The sequence below is a fragment of the Phytophthora cinnamomi genome (assembly GCF_018691715.1).
Source record: "Phytophthora cinnamomi strain GKB4 chromosome Unknown Contig36, whole genome shotgun sequence".
Lineage (NCBI taxonomy): Eukaryota > Oomycota > Peronosporomycetes > Peronosporales > Peronosporaceae > Phytophthora > Phytophthora cinnamomi.
This window is the reverse complement of record NW_027150969.1, coordinates 495,384-520,442: the sequence shown is the minus strand read 5'-3', so window position 1 is coordinate 520,442 and position 25,059 is coordinate 495,384. Positions and strand designations below refer to the sequence as shown.

The following is a 25,059-nucleotide window of genomic DNA, read 5'->3' as shown; positions in this document are numbered from 1 at the left end:
GAAGGCACAGGCTTCCGCATCGAAACGAGTAGCGGCGTTATTGCTTGGAATGCACAGCGACCACTGCGGACGAAGCTTCACGCTGGAGAACTGCGATCACTGCTGCCACGACGAAAGAGACCACGGAAACACAGTCTCACGTGACGCCACGCTGCCTTACATCCCTGGAGCTCGCATGGAGGGTACCTCAAGCTGAAGGACCCGCAGAAATCCGCCGAGAAGAAGAAGACCATGAAGATGAAGCCGCTGAAGCTCTGGAAGACGCTACTGCGTCGTCATGGGCTCCCACTGGCTCGTGTACGCGAACCAGTCGCAGGCCATTTCATCCGGAGAAGCCCCAACTCCCGTCGCAGTGTATGAACTTGTGGGAATCACAGTGGCCGAAGGAGAAGACGAAACCTCTGCGAACGAGTTCTCCATCCACGTAGTTCCCGGCAAACACGTCAAGTGCAGAGCGCGTTCGAGTCTGGAACGCAAGCGATGGATGAATGCTGTCGAGGATGAAATACTTACCCAAGCGAAGACCAGCGAGACCCTTGAGCGTTCAATGAAGGAACGGGAGGAGAAATTGGCGGCGCGTGAAGCTGTCAAGAGCAAGATGCACGAGGTGAAGACGGACGCTCGACGCTTGTCAGAGTTGCTTGGCGAGGCGATAAAAAAGGCTCGAGAGGACTCGGACACCGACTCCGACTCGGACGCGCATGGCAATTCTTCAGGGAGGATTCGTCACTGCGTCAGCGATCGGACCGGACTACATCGACGGCAGTCCGGAGAGTTCACCGATGCGACGAAACGTGGGGAGTCCGCCTTCGCGTTCGACACGCTCGACACCGTGAAGAGCTCGGACGCCAACAAGAACGAGCCTGCCTCGGCGTTCATGAGCTTCTTCGCCTGCTTCTTCCGCTGTGTCCCCTTGAACTCGACCGGTTCGGCCGGCAGAAACGTCATCGCTCCGCTGGGAATCCCCGGCTACCCGTCCACCGCTGCAGCTTGCAGCGCAGTACACGTGCGACTACTACGAAGACGACGGCTACCGCGGTCTCGCCAACTAGTAAACCGCAAACCCCTGCACGAACAAGAAAAAAAAAACTAGGCACAGTTGATATGGATGTTATACAGTCAGGATCTAGGGAGGTCAACACGATAACGGTGCACCCTCCTTCCTCTCGTTAGCGTCTACGCCGTCGCAGCCGTCGTCGGGACCTCCGGGACAACTCCACCACCAACACCCACGCCACCACCGACAGCGCGTTGAACTCGCGCAGCCTGTCGAGATACGTCATGGCAGCTTCGTTGCACCACGACTTGAGCTGGAAATTGCCCTCGAAGAAGGCGCAGTGGCTGCCCTCGCCCGTGGCCAGCAGCATGGCGTTGGGCTTCCTGCGGAACTCGTGGTACAGGATGGTCTCCTTGGTGCACACGGGGTCGTCCAGCGCGTTGATGCACAGCAGCGGCTTGCTCAGGTTGTCCACGTCTCGCATGGGGTTGTTCACCCGCCAATAGGCCTCCAGGTCCGCGTACCCGTGCATCTTCATGTACACGTGCCGGTCGAACTCGCGGATGCTGGTGGCTCGCAGCGCGGCCGGGACGTCCACCACGTCCTCCAGCTCGGCCTTGTGTCGCAGCAAAATGACTTCAACGTGAACGTCATGAGGAAATCGTACACCGGGTTGATCCTGCCGCGGCAAAAGGTCGAACGCGTTGTAACCGGGAGAAATGAGCACCCCGGCACGAAGTCTCGACTCGTCCCCGAGCTCACACAGGTAACTGCAGAGCAACCCGGCCCCGGCCGAGCACCCGATACCGTAGAGCTCACTATTAGGGTAGTTTTTTCCACGTGGGCGATGGCGTGTTGCAGGTCCTGCACACCCCCAAAGCCTGCAACTTTGGGGTGGCAAGTTTTAACCCGCCGTGGCCTCTTTGTTGAACACCACGGGCCGAAACCCGTGGGCCAGAGCCTCGGCGCATAACGAGCGCATGTTGTCACTGCACCCCACGAGGCCGTGCATGATGATGGCGATGGGGCGTCCTGGGAGAGGGGTTGCCTCGATTGCCCAGTCCAGAGAGGCCTGGCCGCCGTCTTTGAAAGTTAAGATGTCTCTCTTGTACTGCACGGGGACTGCGGCACCAGGAACGTGAGGAAGCACTGGATGTGCGAGTTGGTCCACCACGTAGGCGTGTAGCTGTCCAGAATAGGCTGGAGGGCCTATAATGGGTGGAAATGGGCATGTTGCCGGGGAGAACGTTGGTTAGGGGTGTTAACCGTTTAGGTAGGTGTTAAAAGGGTTGAGGTTTTAAGGTACGCACGTTTGTCATGAACTCGTTGAGCTCCGACTTGCCGGCCACGATGCGCTTGGTCATGACGGGCGGGGACCCGTGACCCCGCGCGCGGCCAGCAGCGCGCAACCCGAGATCAGCGCGGCGGCGGCGGTCATCAAGTAAGCTCCTGCAACGGTTAGAGCGGCAACACACCCGGTTAGTTGAAAATGGGGGTAAAAGTTAAGGTAATGCAACACAGGTGGTGTGCACATTTCGGAAGCGGCGAGGCGCCACGCGGCCCACGTCGAGAGGAAGGTCACGGGCACGCGGAAGCTCGCCATTTGTATGGTGCTAACCGCCCTCCAGTATAAGACCCTCTCTCTCCGTGTTGCCGTCCGGGTGAGAATTGCCGAATGAGCGACAGGGATACGCTGTGTACTCACTCTTTCGAGGCCGCGGTCGCCACGGAGCTGAGCATGTTGCCGCCTGCCTGCCTGCGCCCTCGCCGCCAAGAGGGGATCTGACGCCCCGCGCGCCGTTCACACGACCGTTTTTTAATGCGGTGGAATCAGGTCAGGGTATAGTGAAACCAAGAGAAGGGCGGTGCCGGAATCAGACGTGGTGGAGTCCGTTGGCCAGAAAACGAGCAGAAACGAGCAAGCGACACCAACGTTTGACTTTTCTCATCTCCAAAGTGGAAAAAAGTTTTCGTGGCAATCTTCCAGCGAATGGTTCATCTACTTGCTAGTGTGTATCGTATCGTGCGTGAGCTTCGTGGATTCATCCGCACTGTGCGGACCGCACACGACCAATAGCTGCCTGCCAGCGCACAACGTGAGGGATCCATGAATTCATCTATCCATTTTTGGTCGCAAAGGATCGTGCGGGTGGATCCCTTCTGGCATTTGACACGACGTCGCGATGGCGCCGTACCAACCATTTCCCTGTAGTAGTGCGAATGGCCAGGATAGGTGTCGATAGGAAGGCTTCGCAGACACGAAGCACGTGACGCATTCGTAGGCAAGTCAATCACGGTGGACAAGTAACACTCACCACCACCAAGAATACACAGGCCAGCAAATGGAGAAAATGGACTCCAACTCACCACCACCGCACAACGATGAAGAGCTGTAAGACAGCCGGTATCACTCCACAGGAGTCCACCGCAGGTCCGTCGCTCAAGCAGGTGGCGGTGCCAACTCGGCGACAACGGGCTCGGCGACTGTGCTGGGAGGCGGCCGGTCGGCCGGCGTGCACCAGCGGTCCGTTGGCGTGGATCCTCACGTTCGTCTTCACCCTGGGCAACGTACTGACGGACCTGCCGCCCGCGGCTCAGCATGACGGTCTACGTGTCCACGTCCTTCCACGGCATTTCGCTGCTCGCGCCCTACGCGCTGTCGCTGCGGAACTTCCACCACCTGGACGAGTCCCTGTGGACGGTCTCGCAGCTTGTGGCTCGCTTCATCGCGAAGACGTGCGGGGTCTACACGCTCGTGCACGTTTTGGTCACGGGCGGCACCTACGCGACCGTCTCGACAGCGCACGACTTATCCGCCAAGTTCAAACTGCACCTGTACTTGGCGTGCCTCTGGAACTCGCTGTACCGCGCGAGCGTCGACGAAGCCTCACGCCGAGTCTACCAGCGAGAGACCTTGGAAGGGGTCGAGAGGGGCTATGTGAACAATGCCCCGTACTGGCGGCGATACGTCCAGGCCGTCGGTCGATCCATGAACTTCACCGTGGTCGCCATGCTGGCCGCGAGTCTCGTGCACGTCTGCAGCGCGCTGGACATGCTGGACAGCAGCTTCGCGTCGCTCAAGTTCAGCGTTGCGAGCGTCGTGCTCAAGTCGGTCGTGCTCACGATCATCAAGCGAGTCGCGCTCAAGCGCGGCGGCACGCACCTCCGGAACATCTACGTGCTCACCGCCGTGCCCACCGTGCTGATCAACACGCAGGTGCGGCTGGTTCTGCTGCAGAACGCCAAGTCCGGGTCGTCCGTGAGGAGTTTCCTGGAGCTGGGCATGCTGGAGCACGTGATCCGCATCACCAAGGTCTGGCACCTTAAGCATACGCTCAAGCAGGCGCCGAGACGCGAAGTCAAGCCGGTGTCCACGATTCGAGCGCGAGTCCGCGGGATCAGCGCCACTTTCCCCCTGCCGAACTCCGTAGCTGGACATGAGGTGCAAACCACGCGTCCGAGCAAACTGGTGCGTCGAGCCACGATCTTCGACTCGCACCAGAGCTTGCTGCACTTCCACGCCGCCGAGAGTCATGCCGACATGTGCTCCGAGTACATCGCGATCATCTGCTCCACGTCCATCTTCTTCTTCATACACATCACTCGAGGTTCGGCTGGCTCAAGACGAGCGAAGGCGGAGGCGTCGGCGAGTGGGAGGAGACGCTGCTGGCCGGCTCGTGGCAGGTGGGCATCGAGATCGTGGTCGACTTCGTTTGCTGCGTGTTCGAGCTGGTGAACGGCATCCCGCTGCAAGACTCTTAGAGTCTGGGAGCGTTTCTCGCCGCTGTGCTCACGTGCACCGCATTGGCGTCAGTCTCCATTTCAACTGTGCTGTGTGCGCACGAGGCCGCTTCAACCAGCATGTGACCACGACCAAGTTCATTTCACACGTGCAGCTTACATGCGGAAGTGTACATGTACTTGTCTTTCGTTGCCAACGGCCACCTTCGTGAGACGATTACGATCCACGGAGCATATATGAAGCTCAGCTCGACGATCACAGTCCAGGATGGAGTCATTCCCTAATCTACACAAGTCAAACATGTCACCGTCAAACTACAACACGCTGCTCCGGTCGGTGGTCTCGCGTCAATTAGCCGAGGCGAGTCACTCACTGCGCCATCTCCGTCACGCCACCAGCTCCGAAGTCCGAGAAATTGTGCTCACTTGTTGGTCGTGCGTCCTCCACCGGACGACTGCGTTGACAGCGAGGAGTTGAACGCACAAATGGACAAACTACTCGTGCTCGAGCTCCAGAACCGAAATACGGTCGTCGACGCCCAGGAACTTCCAACGATCCTGCCGTCCAACTCGCCCGACGCGCGCGGGTTCGAGCAGATTTCGCTGTGGAAGGGCGACATCACGACGCTCAAGGCCACGGCCATCGTGAACGCCGCCAATTCGGAGCTGCTTGTCTGCTTCCAGCCATCGCACAAGTGCATCGACAACGTGATCCACCACGTCTGCGAGCGGCGTGCCACGACCTCATGTCCCGCGAAGCACACGAAGAACCGAAGGACCACGCGCAGATCATGCCGGGCTTCGCACCACCGGCTAACTGCGTCCTGCACACTGTCGGCCCGCAGTTGCGTCGCGGTTCAACGCCGACTGCTTCGGAGCGTGAACAGCTTCTGTCGTGCTGCACGCGGTCACTGGACTTGCTGCTCATGACGATAGCTGAGAAGATCAAAGAGCGCGGGTCGATAGCAGTTCCGTGCATTTCGACGGGACTATTTGCATTCCCGAACGAACTGGCGGAGCCTTTGGCCGTGGACAGCGTGTTGGCGTGGTTGGCAGCGCACCGACAGCAGACTAAGGGGTGGAACGTGATCTTCGACACCTTTTTGAAGCTCGACTACGACCGGCCAAAGTGCCCTAGTGCTGTCGCGTTACTTCCTGCTCCGGTTGCTTCGTCCGTGGAGAGCGCACGCCGGACGCGGACTATCTGTTGGTGTCTGCTGGGGCTGATCTTTCAGCCTCGGCAGGGCGCTACTTTCGACTCCACCCGACTGTACGCAAAGCTCTGTCGGGTTTTCGTACGATGTACAACTTCATCGCGTTCCGGGACTGGGACGAACCACTCATGTGGGGTTCTACTTCAAGAACGCCAGCATGATCTGGTTTGACTGGATGCGCTATCGCACCGTCCCGACGTACTCGCACTTGAAGGCCATCGTGGATCAGTTCGAGCATCGGGGGCGGGCTCCCCTTTCATCCAAACGACCAACGTCGACGGTCTCTTCGAGCAAGAAGGCTTCGGTCAAGGAGACTTCGGACGTATTCAGTGCGCCAAGCCGTGTTCCCAGGAAAGCGTGTGGGGCAGCAAGCCTTTCATGGAGAAGGGGCTCCAAAGCTTCAACCCGGACACGTACCGGATTGGAAACCCGGCGGATCTCCTGAGGTGCCTGAAGTGTGGAGGTCACATGTCCGCCTTCCTGCGAGAAGATGACACCTTTCTGAATAGCGGAGTGGCAGACGACCGCCCGATTTGAGCAATGGCTGGATCAAGTCATGGCGGTGCAACATTTCCGCAAGAAGCTCGTCATCTTGGAGGTGGGCATCGGGTTCAACACCGGTGTTCTGCGTATTCCAGATGATCAGCTAGCACTTCAAGATGGAATGCAGTTAGTGCGCGTGAACGAGGAGAAGCCAGAAACCCCCTTCCAGTGCCATGGCGTTGAAATCGTCGAAGACGCAACGGATACGCTGGACACAATGCAAAGTAGACCGTGGTCATTAGACAAAAGGTAGATTGACACCAATTTCACGTTGAATCATACCGTGTACTCTAATTGCAGTTGCGTCGAGTATTATGCAACTAATTTTGCGCGATTTCAACCATGAGATTCGAAGCTGCTGGGGCAAGAGCTCTCCCACCAACATGAAGGTGAGCTCGGAAGTAGCAGTAGGACCCGCGACTGCGTTCTCAGCGGTGGTAATTCCGGCTTTTCAGCAGCGGTGGGCTCGAATTCGGTGGCTGTGCGTTGGAGCAGCAGGACTGATACTGAAAGTGATACGACTGGCGCTAACGAGTGGACTACCCGTGTAGTTTCTCACGTACACCTTCACATTGGGGAATATCGTCACCGGAAAGTCTCCTGCCAGTCAGTTTGCCGCATATTCATTTGCATGACCGATACGGTCTCAACGGGTTCTCATTGTTTGTCGATTCTGGCGCCGTACGCGTTGTCATTGCGAGCTCTGAGGCGCTTAGACGGATCTGCAACCCGACTCCTTTTGAAGTTTTTGCAACAGACCTGATGGCTTTATCTCTTCGCACAGGCACGAGAACTGGGCACGGCGTATGCGATTATTTGGTCAGTTCAAGACTTTGCCACCAAATTCAAGCTGCACTTTTACATCACGTGCATTTGGAATTCACTGTATCGTGCTGGCGTCGACGAGGTTTCGCGTAGAATCTACCAGCGAGACACGGTGGAGGGAAGTGAAATAGGATATCAACAGTGCGTCACGTATTTGGAAACCCTACGCTCAAGTTAGTCGGACGGCAAATTTCACGGCTGTCGCAAGAATTGCTGCTCTTTTGTCCACGTGTGCTCTGCGCTAGATACTTTGGAGACCAACGCCGCACTGCTATTTTTTTTAGCATCGCAAGCGTAGTCTTGAAGTCGATCATTTTATCGATTACGAAGGGATTGCGTTGAACATGGCGGCGCACATCTGAGGAAGATCTACGTGCGTACAGGCGTTCTCACCGTACTCATTAACACCCAGGTACGCTTAGTTATGCTGTGCAGTGGGTCGGGGTCGTCCATTATAGGTTTCTTGGAACTTGGAATTCTTGCTTCTCTTGGAATTGCTCACGTAGCTGTCGTCACAACATGAAGTAGCTGTCAGACATTTCAAAATCACCTCCCAGACCTCCCAGCGAAGCGAGAAACGCCACTTCCAAACGCCCAATATGAGTCCTAGTCATGCTGTGCTACCAACGCGGCGGATGAAGCCGATGAAGTTCGGGGCAGCATGGAATCTGTGCTCGGCATTTTGAAGACCACCTTTGCGAAGAACAGAGATCTCACCAAAACAATGGGAGCGCTACAGAAAGACTAGGGGTTTATCAAGGCGATCCTGGTCTGACCAAGATCAAGAATCTCGCGGAAGAGCCCGATCTCATCAAAACTTGCATAGAAACCCCTGACGCGTTAAAGACGGATCCTGATATCAAGAAGCTGGTGACCGCGGCGAAGGAGACCCCAGTCAAACTCACTCGGGCGGATTCCAAAATGCTTGTGGAGAAACTGGGAGTGCAGCAAGACATATTAGCGTACCAAGATTTTTATGGCTAGGGATGGGAGCACTATCAACCTTGTTCCTCGCACGTGCTATTTCGGAAATGATCACTGGGTAAGAGTAGATTGGATTCCGATCCAGGCCACCCCAATCCATTAACTACTGTAGTGTCAGTTTAACGATAGAGTTCTTTGGGATGTGATCTACATTTCTCTCATCGTGTTATTGTTTTCTTTAGAGTCTATCTCTACGATAACGACCATCTGGTAAAATCAATTGAAATGTTAGTACAACTGCTATCTACAGCTAAAACCAATGGAAAAGTGTCGTCGACGAAAGAGAAAGCATGCTTGCTGTCGAATTCATAGCTTAGGATTTAGTTTCAATACGGTTCCTACGACCAGATAAGTCTCGCGACGACCCCACAGCTGCACGAATTTGGTAAGCGAGTTCCAGTCATCATCAAACTGGGAGTGTCAGGTGTCGTTTCTCCGTCTTTATCACCTACGGCCACCTTAGTTCGCTGTCGAAGCTTCTATTTGCGAAGTTCCAGGGCTCTAACCAACACATGCCCGGGGCCCTTCCCAACTGTCATTTCTTGCTGTCAGTTGAACCCGCAGATCATCATCCTCCGAGAAGCCAACCCCACACAATTCAGAATCCTCTAGCTGCGTCATGCCATTGGTATCCGTCAAGCCGTCCATTAAATCACGTTCCGTCAGCCACACACTGTCCTTCTTCGCCATGAAGAGCTGCAACTCCTTCGAATCACATGTGATCGCGGCCAAGTTCTTCTGCGTCATCGCGACCTTCAAGCCATTCACCGACTTTTTCGTGTCAATGCCGATGGAGAATGCGTTGCCTGCCACGCCGACAATGCCACATTTGCGAGTCACCATGTTGTCGATTCTGGAATGAGAAGCCACTTGATTCCTTTGTTTTTATCGGAGTCAAGTCAACAGCATTAAGGTGATTGATACGAAGCAACTTTTAAATAAAAAAAATCGCTGAGGAGGTGAAAATTAGTGTTTTTTTTTCTCCAGTCACTAGCGACTTTGCCCCCAAATATCTCTCTGCAGCGGCACTTACGCTGGCACTCCATCCCGTCGTCTAATTTAACTCCTCCAGTCGTAATTCGCGCGAGACACAAGGGAGACACCGAAGGAAACTATCTATGAGAGATGGCGGACTCATCAAGCTCATAAAATACACGTCTCGTGCGGTCCACCGCTCTTCCATTCTGACAGGCATTGTTCCTGCTGCACTGATAGCAAACTTAGAAGCGCGTGCATTCCAGCGTTATGGTCGATAGAGACGTTTACCGGTATTGTAGAATGCCAGAATGTAAACATACATAGTCCATAAACGAAGTTTCCTAAACATTTTAGGATTTAATTTACAACAGTTTGGTGTTGGATTATTCAACTTGAATCAGTCAACAAGAGTCTCGATTCAGCCAATCGTACCTCTCTGTCCGCTCCGGCAAAGTGCGAGACATCAGACTGGTTCATAACCGCGGCGAAGATGATTGCGTTCCGCGCCAACCGTCTCACTGCGAGCGGCCCACTTGCTTCCAGTATGCTCTGGAACATTCGCGACTCGGTATCTCGAACGTCCCAGATCCGTCACACGTCGCAGGTTTTCCAGCCGTTGACCACTTCAACTTCTCTCACAATTGAATTGACAACCAAGTCAACAACAGCAGCAACAACAACCACTACCAGTAACCAGTAACCCCCTACTGAGCCCCACCACCACAGCAACTGCAACTGCAACAGACAGCGATGGAGGCCCAGACAAACCACGAGAAGAGCCGCTTGGACGCTATCGAGCGCAAGGTCCGAGACGTGCAGGACAAGCTGAACTCGCGACTCCCCGCCCAGTTCCGACACGTATCCGCCCTGGTGTGCGGCGCCAAGTGGCGGGTGCAGGCGCTCAGGCCGCAGGACGCCGCTGCTGCCGTCAAGAAGACGCGCCTGGAGCTCGGCGCCTTCGACTACCGCGTGAAGGAGCAGGCGGAGCAGCTCACGCGCTGCCTGCTGGAGCTGGACGACGTGCTGAGCCACGGCGACGTCGACGTCCGGAGCGCGCGCAAGGCGCTGGTGCTGTTCGTACAACAACTGCTGCCCCAGGCCGACGCCTTCAAGGAGCGCAGCACCAAACTCAAACAGTTCGGAGAGGCCGTTCTGGCTGGCTTTGCGGACCAGGCGCCGTCGACGTCTTCAACGCCTAGCGACAGCGGCTCCGAGTCCGACGACATGCACGTGAAGGCGCTGTTCCAGGAGAGTGACGAGGAGGAGGAGGAGGACAGTGCATCGGAGGCTGAAGAAGAGGGAGAGGTAAAGCAGGAAGATGACGACGACGAAGAGATGGTGAAGGCTGCAGACGTCGAGGAAGACGAGTCCACGGAGCCCGAGGCTGAGGTCGACGAAGAGGCTGACGACGAAGCAGAAGACGACGACGAAGCGGAAGACGACGAAGAAGAAGAAGAGCGGGAAATTGCACCGCCTCACAAGTCGCCGCGCATCCAGCCCAGTGGCGACCGGCAGCCCCTAGAGATCGACGTCAGTTCGCTGCCTGAGTGGCGGCCGTACTACCAACTGCAGCGTCGACAGGACGGCATCTACATCATCGCGCGCCTCAACCGCATCAACCCGCGCAACGTGCGCGTGCAGTGGAGCGAGCATAACGGCGTGCTTCGGGTGAGCGGCTTCCGGTTGCCTACGCAGAAGGACATCTTGATGTCGCGCCTCAGTGGAGTCCCGACGTTCGGCCGCTTCGAGATCGCCGAGCAGTTCCCGCGGCACATGCTCGACATGGAGGAGGCCACACAGCAGGTTTTCGAGGACGGCACGCTGCAGATTCGCATGCCATTCCGCGGGGTACGGCGGCCAATGCGATACCGTCCGGCGTCGTTCTTTCAGCCGCAGGACTGCTTTGTCCGGTAAGAACGTACCGTATGGCTACGAGAGTAGAGTACTGTAGTTAAGTAAGGCGGCTTGCTCTATACAATAGGATAGATCTCTCATACTCGACATGAACATACTGTTCAGTACTGAGGGTTTTTACCTTACGACATTCTTTCGCATCAGCCAAAACCATACCACAGTTAACCAGCGTTCCACGGTGAGTTGGCCTCTGATTATATTTTAATAAATTTAAAACGAGGTCCAAATGGAAAGGCGAATGTCCGAGTTGGCGTCAGTGCACTACGCATACGGAAGCAAATACATGTACAGCGCGCGAGAAGACGCGAACAACGCCATGGAAGACAGCATAGAGCGTCGTGTGCAATGATACAACGATTAAGAATCCGGGTCGTCGAGATGGCAACGCGAAACTACAGTTGGCTGTTTGTTGCAAGTTACAGCATATCTGGGCGATTGTTCGGTCAGACGGCTCGTTGTGACGACCTCTGCCGCGCTCCTTTTGATCCGTTGCTCCCTCATATGGTACTGAATTCGGTTTGCCACTTACTTAATAATGAAGATTTTTTTTTAAAATTGCACTCGTTCCAGCGGAAAGGCAAGCACAGAGGGTAGTAGTTGCGCCCAAAATGCCCAAATCCATTAAAACAAGTTGTTGCCACGACCAAAATTATACTGTAGCGTTCACTGCTTCCTTCACAAACCCCGACGTTTTGGCTGTTCGAGCGCAATCCGGCCCCGCTCAGGCCCAAGCTGACGACAGCTCGTGGGATCCCTGGATGTTGCTGCAAGAAATCTGCCATTGTGGGTTGTCTATGCCCCCGCAACACACCGTCTGGCGTGCGGTCGAGAAGACACAGGCTCTTTTACCGTGTGCTGACTGCAAAATTAACCCTAATGAAGCACTCAAACAAATCGTACCGTGAGCGGAGCAACGATGGGGGCGACTTATTGCTCGGGCGTGAAAGCCTCAATGACGATGGTCTGCTGTAGTGCTGTTGTACCAAGATTCACAGGAGAACTCCGGTTGCGCGGGGTAACGTAGGTTTTGTTGTGGGAATGTCTGCGTTGGCTCACTGTACATGTCCCGGTGCAGACCCTGAATCGTGTGTTGCTGTTCGCGTCTGTCGTTCTTGGTCGTCATGTGGCGCGGTTCATAGATGTCGCATCTCGGTCGACTCCACAATCCCTCGAGATCTTACAAACAGGCACTCTGGCATGCCCTCTTTGACACGGTGTACCTAAGGCTCTCAGCAAGGAGAAATAAGTACTCAAGTGAACACGTTTCCTCAACAAAAGAGTGCGCAAACTGTTTCAACCTCGTGGAATAGATACTTTCGGCTGAGAAATTCTAGCCAAATCAGCCCAAGGCACGAGCAGTGATAAGATATGTTGACAGGCATGTCAGATTTTCCTCAATCCATACCTGTTAAATTTAGTAAAAACCCTTTGCAACATTATAAAATATAAAAATATGTTTGGATTTTCCCTTCAATGTACTGAAACTATTCCAGAAAGAGCTGTTTCTAGGCTCTCGCAGCACATTACAAAGCCGTATCGTGTACTTATCGTGTACGTATCGTGAACTTGAGAATAGTAGCTTGCGATGGCGTTGAAGTATGGGACTGAATACTGTACAGAGGCTGCACCGGTTTACGGCGTAAACCTTTACGCGTTGTGCTCGCCATGCTGGCCTCTGGCCACTGTTGCAGCAGGTGGATGGAAGCCCCATCTATCCCACCCAGGGATAGCCTTATCCGCTACCTGGCATTACCAAGTGCAGCTCGACACATGGCAGCGTAGCACGCAAGTTCCGAAGTCTTTCCCGTCTCCGTTTTCGTCTCCGACTTCGGCGCCAAAGTGCTCTCATTCTCAAATTTACTCGCCTGTGCTAGTATCTACAGAGGCCGACTCGTCATGGTGAACGCCAAGCTTGTACTTGCCTACGTTGGCCTGCTCGGTGCCGTCGCTCACGCCGCGACCTGCTCGACTCTCGAGCAGAACGTCGACTACAGCGGTGCCAACGTTGGCAACGCCCAGAGCTCCTCGGCCAGCGGATGCTGCAACATTTGCGCCAGCAAGAGCGGCTGTGGTGCCTTCACCTGGACCAACTACAACGGCGGTACCTGCTGGCTGAAGAGCGGCAAGGGCACGGGTTCGTCGAACCCAGGCGCCGTCTCTGGTGTTGTCCAGGCGTCGTCTTCTTCGACTTGCTCGACTCTCGAGAACAACGTCGATTACGGCGGTACCAACGTTGGCAACGCCCAGAGCTCCTCGGCCAACGGATGCTGCTCGATCTGCGCCGGCAAGAGCGGCTGTGGTGCCTTCACCTGGACCAACTACAACGGTGGTACCTGCTGGCTGAAGAGCGGCAAGGGAACGGCAACGTCGAACCCCGGCGCCATCTCGGGCGTTGTGGGTTCCTCGACCTCGTCGGGCTCTACCTGCCCGAACCTTGAGAACAACGTTGACTACAGCGGTACCAACGTTGGCAATGCTCATAGCGCCTCCGCGAACGGATGCTGCTCGATCTGCGCCGGCAAGAGTGGGTGTGGTGCGTTCACCTGGACCAGTTACAACGGTGGCACCTGCTGGCTGAAGAGCGGCAAGGGATCGGCTTCGTCGAACCCCGGTGCCATCTCGGGCGTTGTTTCGGGTTCTTCCTCGAACAACAACAACAACAACAACAACAACAACAATAGCGGTGGCTGGCACATGAAGCCTGTCAAGGTCATCCAGGCCCGAGTTCAGGGTGACGCTCCCGTTTGGCACCCGGAGGTGAGCCAGTGGCTGTCCAAGTACGGCTCCACCACGGACCAGCAGTACATGAATAACCTGGACACCGTCAACATGGCGTCCGTTGAGGGTGCGCTTATGTACGTGCAGGCCGAGGGCATCAACGTGAACGAGCAGTCGGTCAAGTGCCACCGCAAGAACGACATGCAGTACGTCGTGTTCTACGAGATGACCATTGTGCAGCCCACGGCCAGCATCAAGTACTACGCGAACCACAACCCCCCTGAGTACGGTGACTTCGTGGCCATGGACGGCGCTAAGTGCACCAACGCCGGCTCGGACCTGCCCCAGAGCTGCAAGCTCTACTACGGCCTTGGCGGCGCCCAGGACATCGGACCTAACGTTGGTTGCAACCCGCAGGGCTCAGACCCGCGTGCTCCGTACCCGGGTAACTACTGGTGCTCGTTCCCCAACTCGTGCGCCCAGAAGTACCGCAACGACAAGACGGCTGAGTGCAGGGCCCAGTACAACGGAGGCCTGTGCCCCATGGGAACGCAGCCTGATGGCATTAACTGCACGTACAATTACAAGATTCTGGGCTACCTGAACATTGACGACCTGGTTGGTATCACCAAGATGGGCTACAGTAACTACCAGCAGTTCTGCCAGGCCGGCGGCATTGAGTTTAAGGCCAAGAACACCGGCCACGGATTCGAGGTGGAGCAGAGCCTCGACTTCTGGAAGAACCCCGGTGACCAGAACGCCAACTCGAACCGTGCTGCGCAAATGGTGAGCACGTACAACCAGTTGGTCAGCAGTGGCAGGAACGCCAACATGAGCCCCCTGCCGTCGATCTCGAGTCTGACCGGTGCCAACCCCAAGTGCTACGAGAACAGCGCCGCGTGCGCGCGCTCCAAGTACGGCTGCAGCCGTTCGCTGTACTCGCAGATCTGCTCGGTGTGCAACTCCCCCGGGGCTGGTTGCGAGGCTGCCCCAGCCGGCTTCTCGTTCCCCAACCTGTAAATGTCTACGGGATCGAGCTAGAGGTCTCTCATAGAGACAACCACTCGTTCTGTTCATAGCGGGTTAACTAACCACCGTGGACGCATCAATGACTGCGATTCTAAGCAGTATGCAATTGAGAAAATCCATACAATGCGTTAGTCAAAACATGTTCATTTCGACACTTCTGTCGGCACTCTCATGTTGCATTTTTGTGAATATTGTACTCAGCACATGTATTTTTGCTAATACTAAGGCTGAGGATATAACTTGGTTTCTATGAAAGGAGAGATCGTACACTATTTTGCTCGCGTCGACCGCCAAACGATGCACCCTTAGGCGAATAATATGAACGTTGTACGCTACTCGGCCTTTGAGAATAATGTCTATGTCTTCGTTAAGTAGCTACATTTATTATGCATTCCATCCGTCACGTCTTATGCAGTGCATGTGCTCTAGGAAAGACGACTCTTATCGTGATAGCCTTTCGCTGAAAGGCTACAATGGTTACAATGGTGTCCTAGAATTTTATCGTTTTGATCATTATCGCGGCATGTAAGCGCATTCAGGACAAACTCTGCTTACCTCCCACATGAGATACTGTATTGCCATGCCTATCGCTTCGCGCGAGTAATTTATAATACGGCGCTATCCATTTTCGCCAGCTCATTGATAATATGCTGTGTAGATAGCGTCAAAGGCGTGAATCTAAACATGAATTCGACCACACGTTTGTTGTCGCCTAAGCTGACAGGCAACTAGGTACAAGTGGTAAATGGATTTTCGGTTTTAAATGCTTACAGACGAAGCTAGCAGTTTTCTGCATCGAAAATCGATGCAACGTACGTGTACTCCATACCGGTAGCAAGAGAACCTGCCTCTTCATGACGAAAAACCTCTCGTCGACATCGCTCCATTCTGTCTTGCGTTTAACGAGCACCATCACAGATGAAGCGAGATACAGGTACATGTAGAAATATCCACTCAGGCTGGCAGTCAGCACGGCGAGAAGGCGATGCTGTCGACGCCGCCGTTGGCATTGTTGACCTCTGACCTCAAATTCGGTCCAGTCTTGCGCGACGTTGAGATGTCGAGCGCGATCGCACTTTTTGTGACTGCCCCAACGTGTCAACGATGCTGTACTGGATCCTTCACGTTTTCCTATGCAGCCACCTGTCCGTGTCTGGGCTACCCGATTCAACGTCAGATGCAAGCAGACCCTGGTGGGCGGAGGAGGCAACGAGCTTGCTTGCGTGAACTCTCGGCGCGACGATGGTCCCAATCACAGTGTCGTCTTGGGAAAAATCGCCTCTAATCGTCCAGCAAAGTTGCTGGAGGATTCCGGTGGCATGACCACTTTACTGTTTGTGGATCCCAATGCAATGGCCGCAGGATTGCGGATCGTCTTGACGTCCGAAGCTCTCTCGCTGCGGCACGGCGAATGCCCTGACGGCGACGCCAGGTGGCAGCATTTCTCACGCAACCCGATCCTTTTCGTGCGTTTGCAACTGTTGATGAGCTGGCAGAGATCGGCTCAAATCTGTCGTCAAGGGCCAAGTGGCTGGCTATCACAACACTCTGCGCAAGCGATGGGGATAGTCTCCTCGCGTACCAACATCAAAGTGCCGAAATTCAACACATGGGAGCGTAGCAGACCAGCCCTCTGTGAAGCCTTTCCCGTCCTCGTCCTCAGACCCCCAACACTAATGCTCTCATTCTCCAATTCACTAGCACTCGCCAGTACCGTTTAGAGAACCAGCAGCCATGCTGACCGCTAAACTTTTGTTCATCTCCGCCGCTCTGCTCGGTGTCACCGTCACGGATGCCGCGACGTGCTCGACTCTGCAGCAGAACGTCGACTACAGCGGAGCCGACGTCGGGAGCGCCTACAGCGCCTCGGCCAACGGATGCTGCAACATTTGCGCCAGCAAGAGCGGCTGCGGTGCGTTCACGTGGACCAACTACAACGGTGGTACCTGTTGGCTGAAGGCCGGTAAGGGCACCGCCAAGTCGAACCCCGGCGCCGTGTCCGGCGTGGTGCAGACGTCGTCTTCTTCGACGTGCCCCACCCTGGAGAACAACGTCGACTACAGCGGCACTGACGTCGGCAGCGCCAACAGCGCCTCGGCCAGCGGTTGCTGCAGTATCTGCTCCGGCCGCAGCGGCTGCGGTGCTTTCACCTGGACCAACTACAACGGAGGTACCTGCTGGCTGAAGAGCGGCAAGGGCACCGCCAAGTCCAACCCCGGTGCTGTGTCGGGTGTCGTCCAGGGGGGATCTACGTCCACCCCGGTCACCCCGTCGGGCTCGGTTGCGGCCACGGACCCCACCCAGGCGTCCTACCCGCTGTCTGCTTTCGCCATCGGTGACTGGGGCACCACGCCCTACAAGGGCTCATGCTGCTCGCGCACCAACTCGTACAACAACTACGATGTGGTCGCCGAGGACGTCGTGGCCAGCCTGATGAACACCCAGGCTGGCAACTCCCCCGTCAAGCCCAAGGTGATCATCGGCCACGGTGACAACTTCTACTGGACGGGTATCAACAGCGCCTCCGGTCGTGACTCGCAGTTCACGCAGACGTTCGAGGAGAAGTTCAACGGCGCCAACATCAAGACCATCCCGTGGGTGAACGTGCTGGGCAACCACGACTACGGTGGTGCCAGCTACGTGTGCGAGAACGGCGCGCGCTGCGCCAACACGGCCGCGATTCTGCAGGGCATCGACAACAAGTTCAACTGGCAGGCGAGCTACACGAGCCCCAACGACAACCGCTGGATCCTCAAGGACCACTTCTACGTCCACCGCATCGAGGACGCCGCCACCGGCATCAGCATCGACATCTTTAACATCGACACCAACGACGCCGACATCCACGGCGCCAGTCAGATCTGCTGCCAGTGCTACGGCTACTCGAACGGCGACAGCGCCACCTGCCGCAACGTCGGTCGCGGTCACCAGTACTGCATCGGAGGTGATACTGCTGCATACGACAGCTGTGTCGCTAAGTTCAACGCATGGGGTGACAGCTCGCGCGCCCAGATCGCTGAGAAGGTGAAGCAGTCTACTGCTACCTGGAAAATTGTGAACAGCCACTACAGCGCCTACAACCACTACGTCGAGTACAACATGAAGAAGTGGTTCGATATCCTGCGCGGCTCGGGTGTGCACGTGTGGCTCAACGGCCACACGCACGGCGAGAAGCACGACTATTCCTCGTCGCTGGGCATCCACTTCTTCGAGAACGGCGCCGGCGGTGGCATCCAGAAGGAGTCTGCCAGCGGCATCCCGGCGTACGCCGCCCCGTACGTCAAGAACCTCTGGACGTACGGCAGCAACGAGTACGGCTTCATGTCGCTCCAGGCGTCCAAGAACTGGATCAAGATGCAGTATCACACGGCCGACAACAACTGGCAGTTCGGCCAGAACTTCCAGAGCACCAAGGTTGGCGGCGTGCAGACCAAGCACTGCTGGTACATTCCGGCCGACGGCACGCAGGGTCGCAGCTGCTAAGGTGCTGGGCCTGTTCTCTCATGTAGATGGAGCTTGTGAATGGCTTAGTTGCAATTTGACACGCATTGTTACATGAACCTCAATAATCCACTTCGTACCTCGCGTACCTGGGATGTTTCCAACTTACTAAAAGAATGGATTTTTAAAGATTATCGATCATGTTCATGTTTACCATCTACGTTATCGTACAAGGTGTGGTATGGCATCTTTACCAGACAAAGCAGTCCTGCGGCTGGAAGAACGACGCCGGACGGTATCGCATTGGCCGCCGCACCATGCGAAATGGCATCCGAATCTGCAGCGTGCCGTCCTCGAAAATCTGCTGTGTGGCCTCCTCCATGTCGAGCATGTGACGCGGGAACTGCTCGGCGATCTCGAAGCGACCGAACGTCGGGGCTCCGCTGAGGCGCGACATCAAGATGTCCTTCTGCGTGGGCAACCGGAAGCCGTCCACCCGAAGCACGCCGTTGTGCTCGTTCCACTGCACGCGCACGTTGCGCGGGTCGATGCGGTTGAGGCGCGCAATGAGGTAGATGCCGTCCTGTCGACGCTGAAGCTGGTAGTACGGCCGCCACTCAGGCAGCGAGCTGACGTCGGTCTCTAGGGGCTGCCGGTCGCCACCGGGCTGGATGCGCGGCGACTTGTGAGGCGGTGCAATTTCCCGCTCTTCTTCTTCTTCGTCGTCTTCCGCTTCGTCGTCGTCTTCTGCTTCGTCGTCAGCCTCTTCGTCGACCTCAGCCTCGGGCTCCGTGGACTCGTCTTCCTCGACGTCTGCAGCCTTCACCATCTCTTCGTCGTCGTCATCTTCCTGCTTTACCTCTCCCTCTTCTTCAGCCTCCGATGCACTGTCCTCCTCCTCCTCGTCACTCTCCTGGAACAGCGACTTCACGTGCATGTCGTCGGACTCGGAGCCGCTGTCGCTAGGCGTTGAAGACGTCGACGGCGCCTGGTCCGCAAAGCCAGCCAGAACGGCCTCTCCGAACTGTTTGAGTTTGGTGCTGCGCTCCTTGAAGGCGTCGGCCTGGGGCAGCAGTTGTTGTACGAACAGCACCAGCGCCTTGCGCGCGCTCCGGACGTCGACGTCGCCGTGGCTCAGCACGTCGTCCAGCTCCAGCAGGCAGCGCGTGAGCTGCTCCGCCTGCTCCTTCACGCGGTAGTCGAAGGCGCCGAGCTCCAGGCGCGTCTTCTTGACGGCAGCAGCGGCGTCCTGCGGCCTGAGCACCTGCAGCCTCCACTTGGCGCCGCACACCAGGGCGGATACGTGTCGGAACTGGGCGGGGAGTCGCGAGTTCAGCTTGTCCTGCACGTCTCGGACCTTGCGCTCGATAGCGTCCAAGCGGCTCTTCTCGTGGTTTGTCTGGGCCTCCATCGCTGTCTGTTGCAGTTGCTGTAGCTGTGGTGGTGGGGCTCAGTAGGGGGTTACTGGTTACTGGTAGTGGTTGTTGCTGCTGCTGTTGTTGACTTCGTTGTCAATTCAATTGTGAGAGAAGTTGAAGTTGTCAACGGCTGAAACCTGCGACGTGTGACGGATCTGGGACGTTCGAGATACCGAGTCGCGAATGTTCCAGAGCATACTGGAAGCAAGTGGACCGCTCGCAGTGAGACGGTTGGCGCGGAACGCAATCATCTGCGCCGCGGTTATGAACCAGTCTGATGTCTCGCACTTTGCTGGAGCGGACAGAGAGGTACGATTGGCTGAATCGAGACTCATGTTGACTGAATCAAGTTGAATAATCCAAGTTGGATGATCCAACACCAACTGTTGTAAATTTTAGGAACCTTCGTTTATGGATTATGTATGTTGGCAGCTTCCGCAAATTCTACAATGAACGTCTCTATCGATCATGACGCTGGAATGCGAAGCGCGCCTGACTAGCAAACGCTTTGCGCTCTTGAATCGACGAGCGACGCTACCAAGAACGAAGAGAGGAGCGTGAAGACAGCTATCGCCAAAGGGATGACTGTAAATCTGGTCTACCGAAGCTACAGGTCCAGGTGTTGTTGAAGAGGGGAGGATCGCGGACTGTGAAGAAATGATATCTGTTGGGCTGTTGCCAGCGAGAGACATCGACTTCATGACTGTATAAGTACCTGATGAATACCGCGGTGTGATCAAGTTCCGCGCGTTCGGCCCCGCTCGTCAGAATATGTTAGTATTATTTTCGGCGGATCAATGAGGTGCTTGAAAAGGCTTGAAGAGAGTTCATTGGTGTGCGTGGACCATAAATCACAATACGATACGGATACCGACGTGAACATTGTAACCTTACAACATGCGTAATTTTCTCGCCTCTGACCTGTATCCCTTTCGTCTCAATAGTCCCCACGGTTCGCCCTCCACACCTAATTTGGCGAGCGTGTTGGTGACGGTCGCGCTGATCATGCCCCCTCTCCACACGTTCTCTTCAAGCATGCTTGTTGTGGGCTCGCACGGCTCGTTCCTGATGACGGCCTAGTTTTCATACGCAGTAATCGTTGGTGCTGGTTCTCCTCAGCCACACTACTTGCGTCCATCTGCACTTTCAAGAGATTCAGACGACAGTAACCCAAGAATCAAAATAGTACTAAGTATGCACGCGTTCCGTGGCGTCATGCTATTCGCCGTGCTCTTCGTTGCGAACACAAATGCTGCTCTATGCGACAACATCCCTCGGACACGGCTGCTCAATCGCTTCGTTTGCACAAGACCATTGACATTATGGACACCGAACGCAGCACAACGATTGAAGAGAGGGTGAACGTACTAAGACTCTCGGCGATCATCGAGCTAGCGTCGAGGGTGAGCCCTCGGGCTCAAAGCCTAGCGTTCAAAATGTGGCTGATGTCCAGAACGCACCCGAAAGACGTTTTCAACTTGTTGCGGCTCGGAGAGCAAACAACCCGCAGCTACTGGAGTGGTTCAGGTATGGCGAACGGTACAAGACGAGCACGAAGAAGCCGTTCCGGTACGACGAAGCGTACAAGCTGCTGAAGGAGACGAGGACACAGGACGGAGACCTGGCTCAGCTCTTCGAAAGTCTCAAAAGAACCTCGGATCTCAAGCAGCTCGGAACGAAGTTGCAGTCTTCCCACTTCGACGACATGATTGCCCGCGAGGTGAGGCCGGATGCGCTTGCAAGTCGGATGGGGATTGTAGACAGCACTTCAACGCTCCCGAAGGGCAATCCGAGGCGCCAGATCGACGAGGACTATAACTTCGCATTTTTGAAACACCTGCATCAGAAACAACGTGATCAGGAATGGGACAAGTTCTTCGCCAAGCACGAGAAGGCCACAAAGGAGGTCTGAGGCAAAACAAAATAGCAAACAGTAAGACGAATGAGAGCACAAGCCTATCCCTTTCGGCTCGGAAATTAACCTTGTCAACAACAATCCCTCGCTTACCACCCAGCGCCGTCGATCTCCTTGAGCAGTGACTGGATGAAGGCAACGCCGAAACCGGTTGCTCGCTCGTCGTCGCCAGTGAAGGACGGGAAGGCCATGTCCACGTGAAGCCACTTGCCGGTCTGCTCGAACTCGCCCAGGTGGTTGGCGATGAACTGGCCGGCGCACGAGACCTGCGCGTTGGCGCGGTTCTTGACCGAGTTCTTCATGTCCGCGACGGTGCTCTTGAACTCGGGGCGGTGGAACTCGGGCGCGTACGGCATGGGGTGCACGAGGTCGCCGGAGATCTTGCCGGCCTTGACGGCCAGGGCCTCGAGCTGCTCGTCGTTGGTGTAGATGGCGCCGATGCGGTTGCCCGTGGAGATGCCCTGTGCGCCTGTGAGCGTGGCCATGTCCACGATCACCTTGGGGTTCAGGTGCTTGACGGCGTACGCGACGCCGTCGGCCAGCACGAGGCGGCCCTCGGCGTCCGTGTTGTTCACCTCGACGGTCTTGCCCGAGTACATGACGAGCACGTCGTCCACGCGCGTGGCGTCGGGGCCCACCGAGTTCTCGGCCACGCACAGCACGGCGTGCAGCGGCGTCTTGTCCGTCGTGTTCTTGGCGTGGCACGCGGCTTCGAACGCGGCCAGCAGCGCCGCGGCGCCGCCCATGTCGCGCTTCATGCCGACCATGATGCCGCCCGTCTTGATGGACAGGCCGCCCGTGTCGAAGATGATGCCCTTGCCCACCATGGCCACACCCTGGGCGTCCGCGGCCGCGCCTTCAGGCACGTGGCTCAGACACACGAGCGCGGGCGCGTGCGTGGCCGCCTTGCCCACGCCGTAGATGCCGCCGAAGCCCTGCTCGCGCAGCGCGTCGCCCTGGATGACCGTGATCGTGGCCGCCGTGCGCTGCGCCACCGCGCGCGCCTCGGCCACGAAGGCGTCCGAGTGCAGCTCGTTGGGCGGCGCGTCCACGAGGCGCGCGGCCAGCTGGACGGCGTCCGCCGTGTGCTGCACGAGCGCGCGCTGCGCGTCCGACAGCGGCGTCTGGTACACGACGTGCAGCTTGTCCGGCGTGGCACGCGGCGACGTGGCGCCGGGCAGCGCGTTGCTGCGCTGCTGCTTGTGCTCGTACAGCGGCGCGGCGCGCGCCACCGCCGCGCCCGCCGCGAACCACGTGTCCGTGTGGCCCGGCAGCATGAGCACGACCAGCACGACGTCGTCGTCGTCTGCGGCGTCTGCAGCGCGCACGGGCGCGCTGTGGCTTTTGACGAAGGACGATATGGCGTGCGGCCGCGCGGCGCTGTTGGCGCGCGAGACCTGCGTGGGCAGCGCGTGCAGCGTCACGGGCAGCGCGCCGGCGTCTGCGGCCAGCAGCAGCTCCGCCGTGGCGCCGCTGTCCGCGCCCGGCCGCAGCGTGGCCAGCGCGTGCTGCAGCAGCTGCGGGTTGGCGCCCGCGGAGAAGCTCACGCCGCGCGCGGACGCGGCCACGAGCGCCTGCTGCAGGAAGCTGTCGGCCGCGCCCTGCGCCTGCAGCGTCTCGAGCGCGCCCACGACCAGCACGCGGTTCACGCGCTGCTGCAGCGCGGAGAGGGCGGAGAAGCGCACCATTGACAAGAGGGAGGAAGAGCAGGAGGAGTGAGGTCTGCTTGGTGGATCGGAGACTGACGTGGTGCGTGCCGGAAGATTGCAAAGCGTGGGGAGGGACGGCACGCGCGTTGAAGTGGAGACGCATAGAGGAGGAGAGATGCAGGAGGGTGACACCTCTCCCTGTCGACGAACGGAGTTAGAGACGCGGGCGGGTGGATGTCACGTGGAGCAGAGGCGCGATGTATGACAAGACAGCACGCAAGACACCTGCAAGTAGCCACGCCGAGTCCATTGAGCTCCTTCTTGCCATGCCGAACAGCGAAGCTTCATGGGGGCAACGCGCAATTTGTTAGGAGCGGTTGTCTTACAAGGCGCAGTCTTGTTGAGGCGCCCTGGGAGTAGGAGGTAGGGGGCGACTTGATGCGAATGAACTGCAGAGCTCCGGCGTCACTGACAGTCGTGACTTGAGCGAGGAGAGCGTCGGACGTGACTTCGCACAGGACTGCCATTCCAATGAAGGAACCTTGCACTCAGTCGGCGTAGCCGTACTGGAACGTGGAGGAGAACACCTTTCCGGAGACGCTGTCACTATGATCACGTTCTTCGTCCACTCTGTCGTCGCCGCCGCCGATCGCGAGTTGAGCGGCTCTGGAGCGAGCAGTGAAGGATAATTTCCCGTGGACCAACAGGCTGTCGTTTAGTTTCGCCTAGCCTTGCCAGATAGATAAGCCAGAGCTCGTGCACCGGAACCGCACTGGTAAGCTCAGTCGTTCAGGAGATCGCGGTGTGTGCCGCTGAAAAGTGTTCATAAGAGTCATTAAGTTCGAGAAGCAGGATGGTCAGCAGCACGTGCTGCTGTGGGTCGTCATGAATGAGTAACTTGACCAGGACTTGGGCACAATCATGAGAGTCGCCAGTATAAAGGATCGCACAATGAGAACTTCGTCGCCAGTGAACCGCGATGCACCGGCTGATAGCTTCATTACAACGTCGTCGTGAAGTAAGTCGTTACTTGAGATCCCGGTGATCGAGATGACGGCGTTCCATGCACTTGCCGGGACGAAATACCACTGAAGTAGACCACAGATCATCATTGTGGTGGGTCGAACCACCGAAACGTATCGGTTAGACAGTGATATTGCTTGAACACCAGCAGTAACCAAGGGTCCCGACGTAGGGTGCGCTTTGAGCCCGAATTGCGTTCGTTGAACCCAGGCAGAATCTTTGCTTTGCAGGCCTCGATATCCATCGGACGGCGTCCCGCTGGCTTCTTCGCTCCGTTGCTCAATACTGTACAGTTTCGTTGGTTAATCGTTATTTTGGCAAAACAGATTACAAAGCTTAGTTATAAACTCGTTTTTATTGGGGTGAACTCAGAATTAAGGCTTTAGTCTGATTTGCAAAAGTCTGTTCTGTGAGGGCTAAACCTCGGATTTGCATCGTTGATACAACCGAGAATGGCGGGATGCAGCAAACCAGACATGTGTTCATGGTAAGTCGATTATATAAATCGGAGTCGCCCAACCCCGATTTATGTAAACTACAATTCTATTTTAGAGGTCTAAAATTGCTGTGCACGCCAATGACTAGACCGCAAAAATGTGAATACAGTTACCGTATAGGCGGACCACTGCTTCCTTGTAATGGCTTGTCCAGAGTTGCCAAATGGGCTTGC

General features: G+C 56.4%; 7 protein-coding genes across 8 annotated transcripts; 4 read left to right on the top strand and 3 right to left on the bottom strand.

Moving 5' to 3' along the window:
• Positions 1-277: 277 nt before the first annotated feature.
• Positions 278-1,093, top strand: IUM83_18812 (Pleckstrin homology-like domain; the record flags this gene model as incomplete). Its single annotated transcript, XM_067943830.1, has 1 exon — positions 278-1,093. The coding sequence occupies one exon, from the start codon at positions 278-280 to the stop codon at positions 1,091-1,093; it is 816 nt and encodes a 271-aa protein (XP_067792332.1).
• Positions 1,094-1,169: 76 nt separating this feature from the next.
• On the bottom strand, positions 1,170-2,737 carry IUM83_18811 (putative serine protease family S33; the record flags this gene model as incomplete). Its single annotated transcript, XM_067943829.1, has 4 exons — positions 1,170-1,613; positions 2,129-2,206; positions 2,308-2,446; positions 2,703-2,737. 4 exons carry the CDS (start codon positions 2,735-2,737, stop codon positions 1,170-1,172), a joined length of 696 nt encoding a protein of 231 aa, XP_067792331.1.
• Positions 2,738-3,596: 859 nt separating this feature from the next.
• On the top strand, positions 3,597-6,489 carry IUM83_18810 (Appr-1-p processing enzyme family protein; the record flags this gene model as incomplete). The annotated part of the gene is made up of 3 exons (XM_067943828.1): positions 3,597-4,639; positions 5,206-5,486; positions 6,182-6,489. 3 exons carry the CDS (start codon positions 3,597-3,599, stop codon positions 6,487-6,489), a joined length of 1,632 nt encoding a protein of 543 aa, XP_067792330.1.
• A 3,543-nt stretch (positions 6,490-10,032) lies between these two features.
• IUM83_18809 (BAG domain) lies at positions 10,033-11,196 on the top strand (the record flags this gene model as incomplete). 2 transcript variants are annotated; one of them, XM_067943827.1, is made up of 1 exon in its annotated part: positions 10,033-11,196. In XM_067943827.1, the coding sequence occupies one exon, from the start codon at positions 10,033-10,035 to the stop codon at positions 11,194-11,196; it is 1,164 nt and encodes a 387-aa protein (XP_067792289.1). The 2 variants fall into 2 exon arrangements, with proteins under 2 accessions (XP_067792289.1, XP_067792290.1); XM_067943826.1 differs by having other exon boundaries at positions 10,348-11,196.
• Positions 11,197-18,634: 7,438 nt separating this feature from the next.
• On the bottom strand, positions 18,635-19,795 carry IUM83_18808 (BAG domain; the record flags this gene model as incomplete). Its single annotated transcript, XM_067943825.1, has 1 exon — positions 18,635-19,795. The coding sequence occupies one exon, from the start codon at positions 19,793-19,795 to the stop codon at positions 18,635-18,637; it is 1,161 nt and encodes a 386-aa protein (XP_067792291.1).
• A 1,520-nt stretch (positions 19,796-21,315) lies between these two features.
• Positions 21,316-21,714, top strand: IUM83_18807 (Avirulence (Avh) protein; the record flags this gene model as incomplete). The annotated part of the gene is made up of 1 exon (XM_067943824.1): positions 21,316-21,714. The coding sequence occupies one exon, from the start codon at positions 21,316-21,318 to the stop codon at positions 21,712-21,714; it is 399 nt and encodes a 132-aa protein (XP_067792274.1).
• A 92-nt stretch (positions 21,715-21,806) lies between these two features.
• On the bottom strand, positions 21,807-23,405 carry IUM83_18806 (Metalloprotease family M17; the record flags this gene model as incomplete). Its single annotated transcript, XM_067943823.1, has 1 exon — positions 21,807-23,405. The coding sequence occupies one exon, from the start codon at positions 23,403-23,405 to the stop codon at positions 21,807-21,809; it is 1,599 nt and encodes a 532-aa protein (XP_067792275.1).
• Between the last annotated feature and the right edge of the window lie 1,654 nt (positions 23,406-25,059).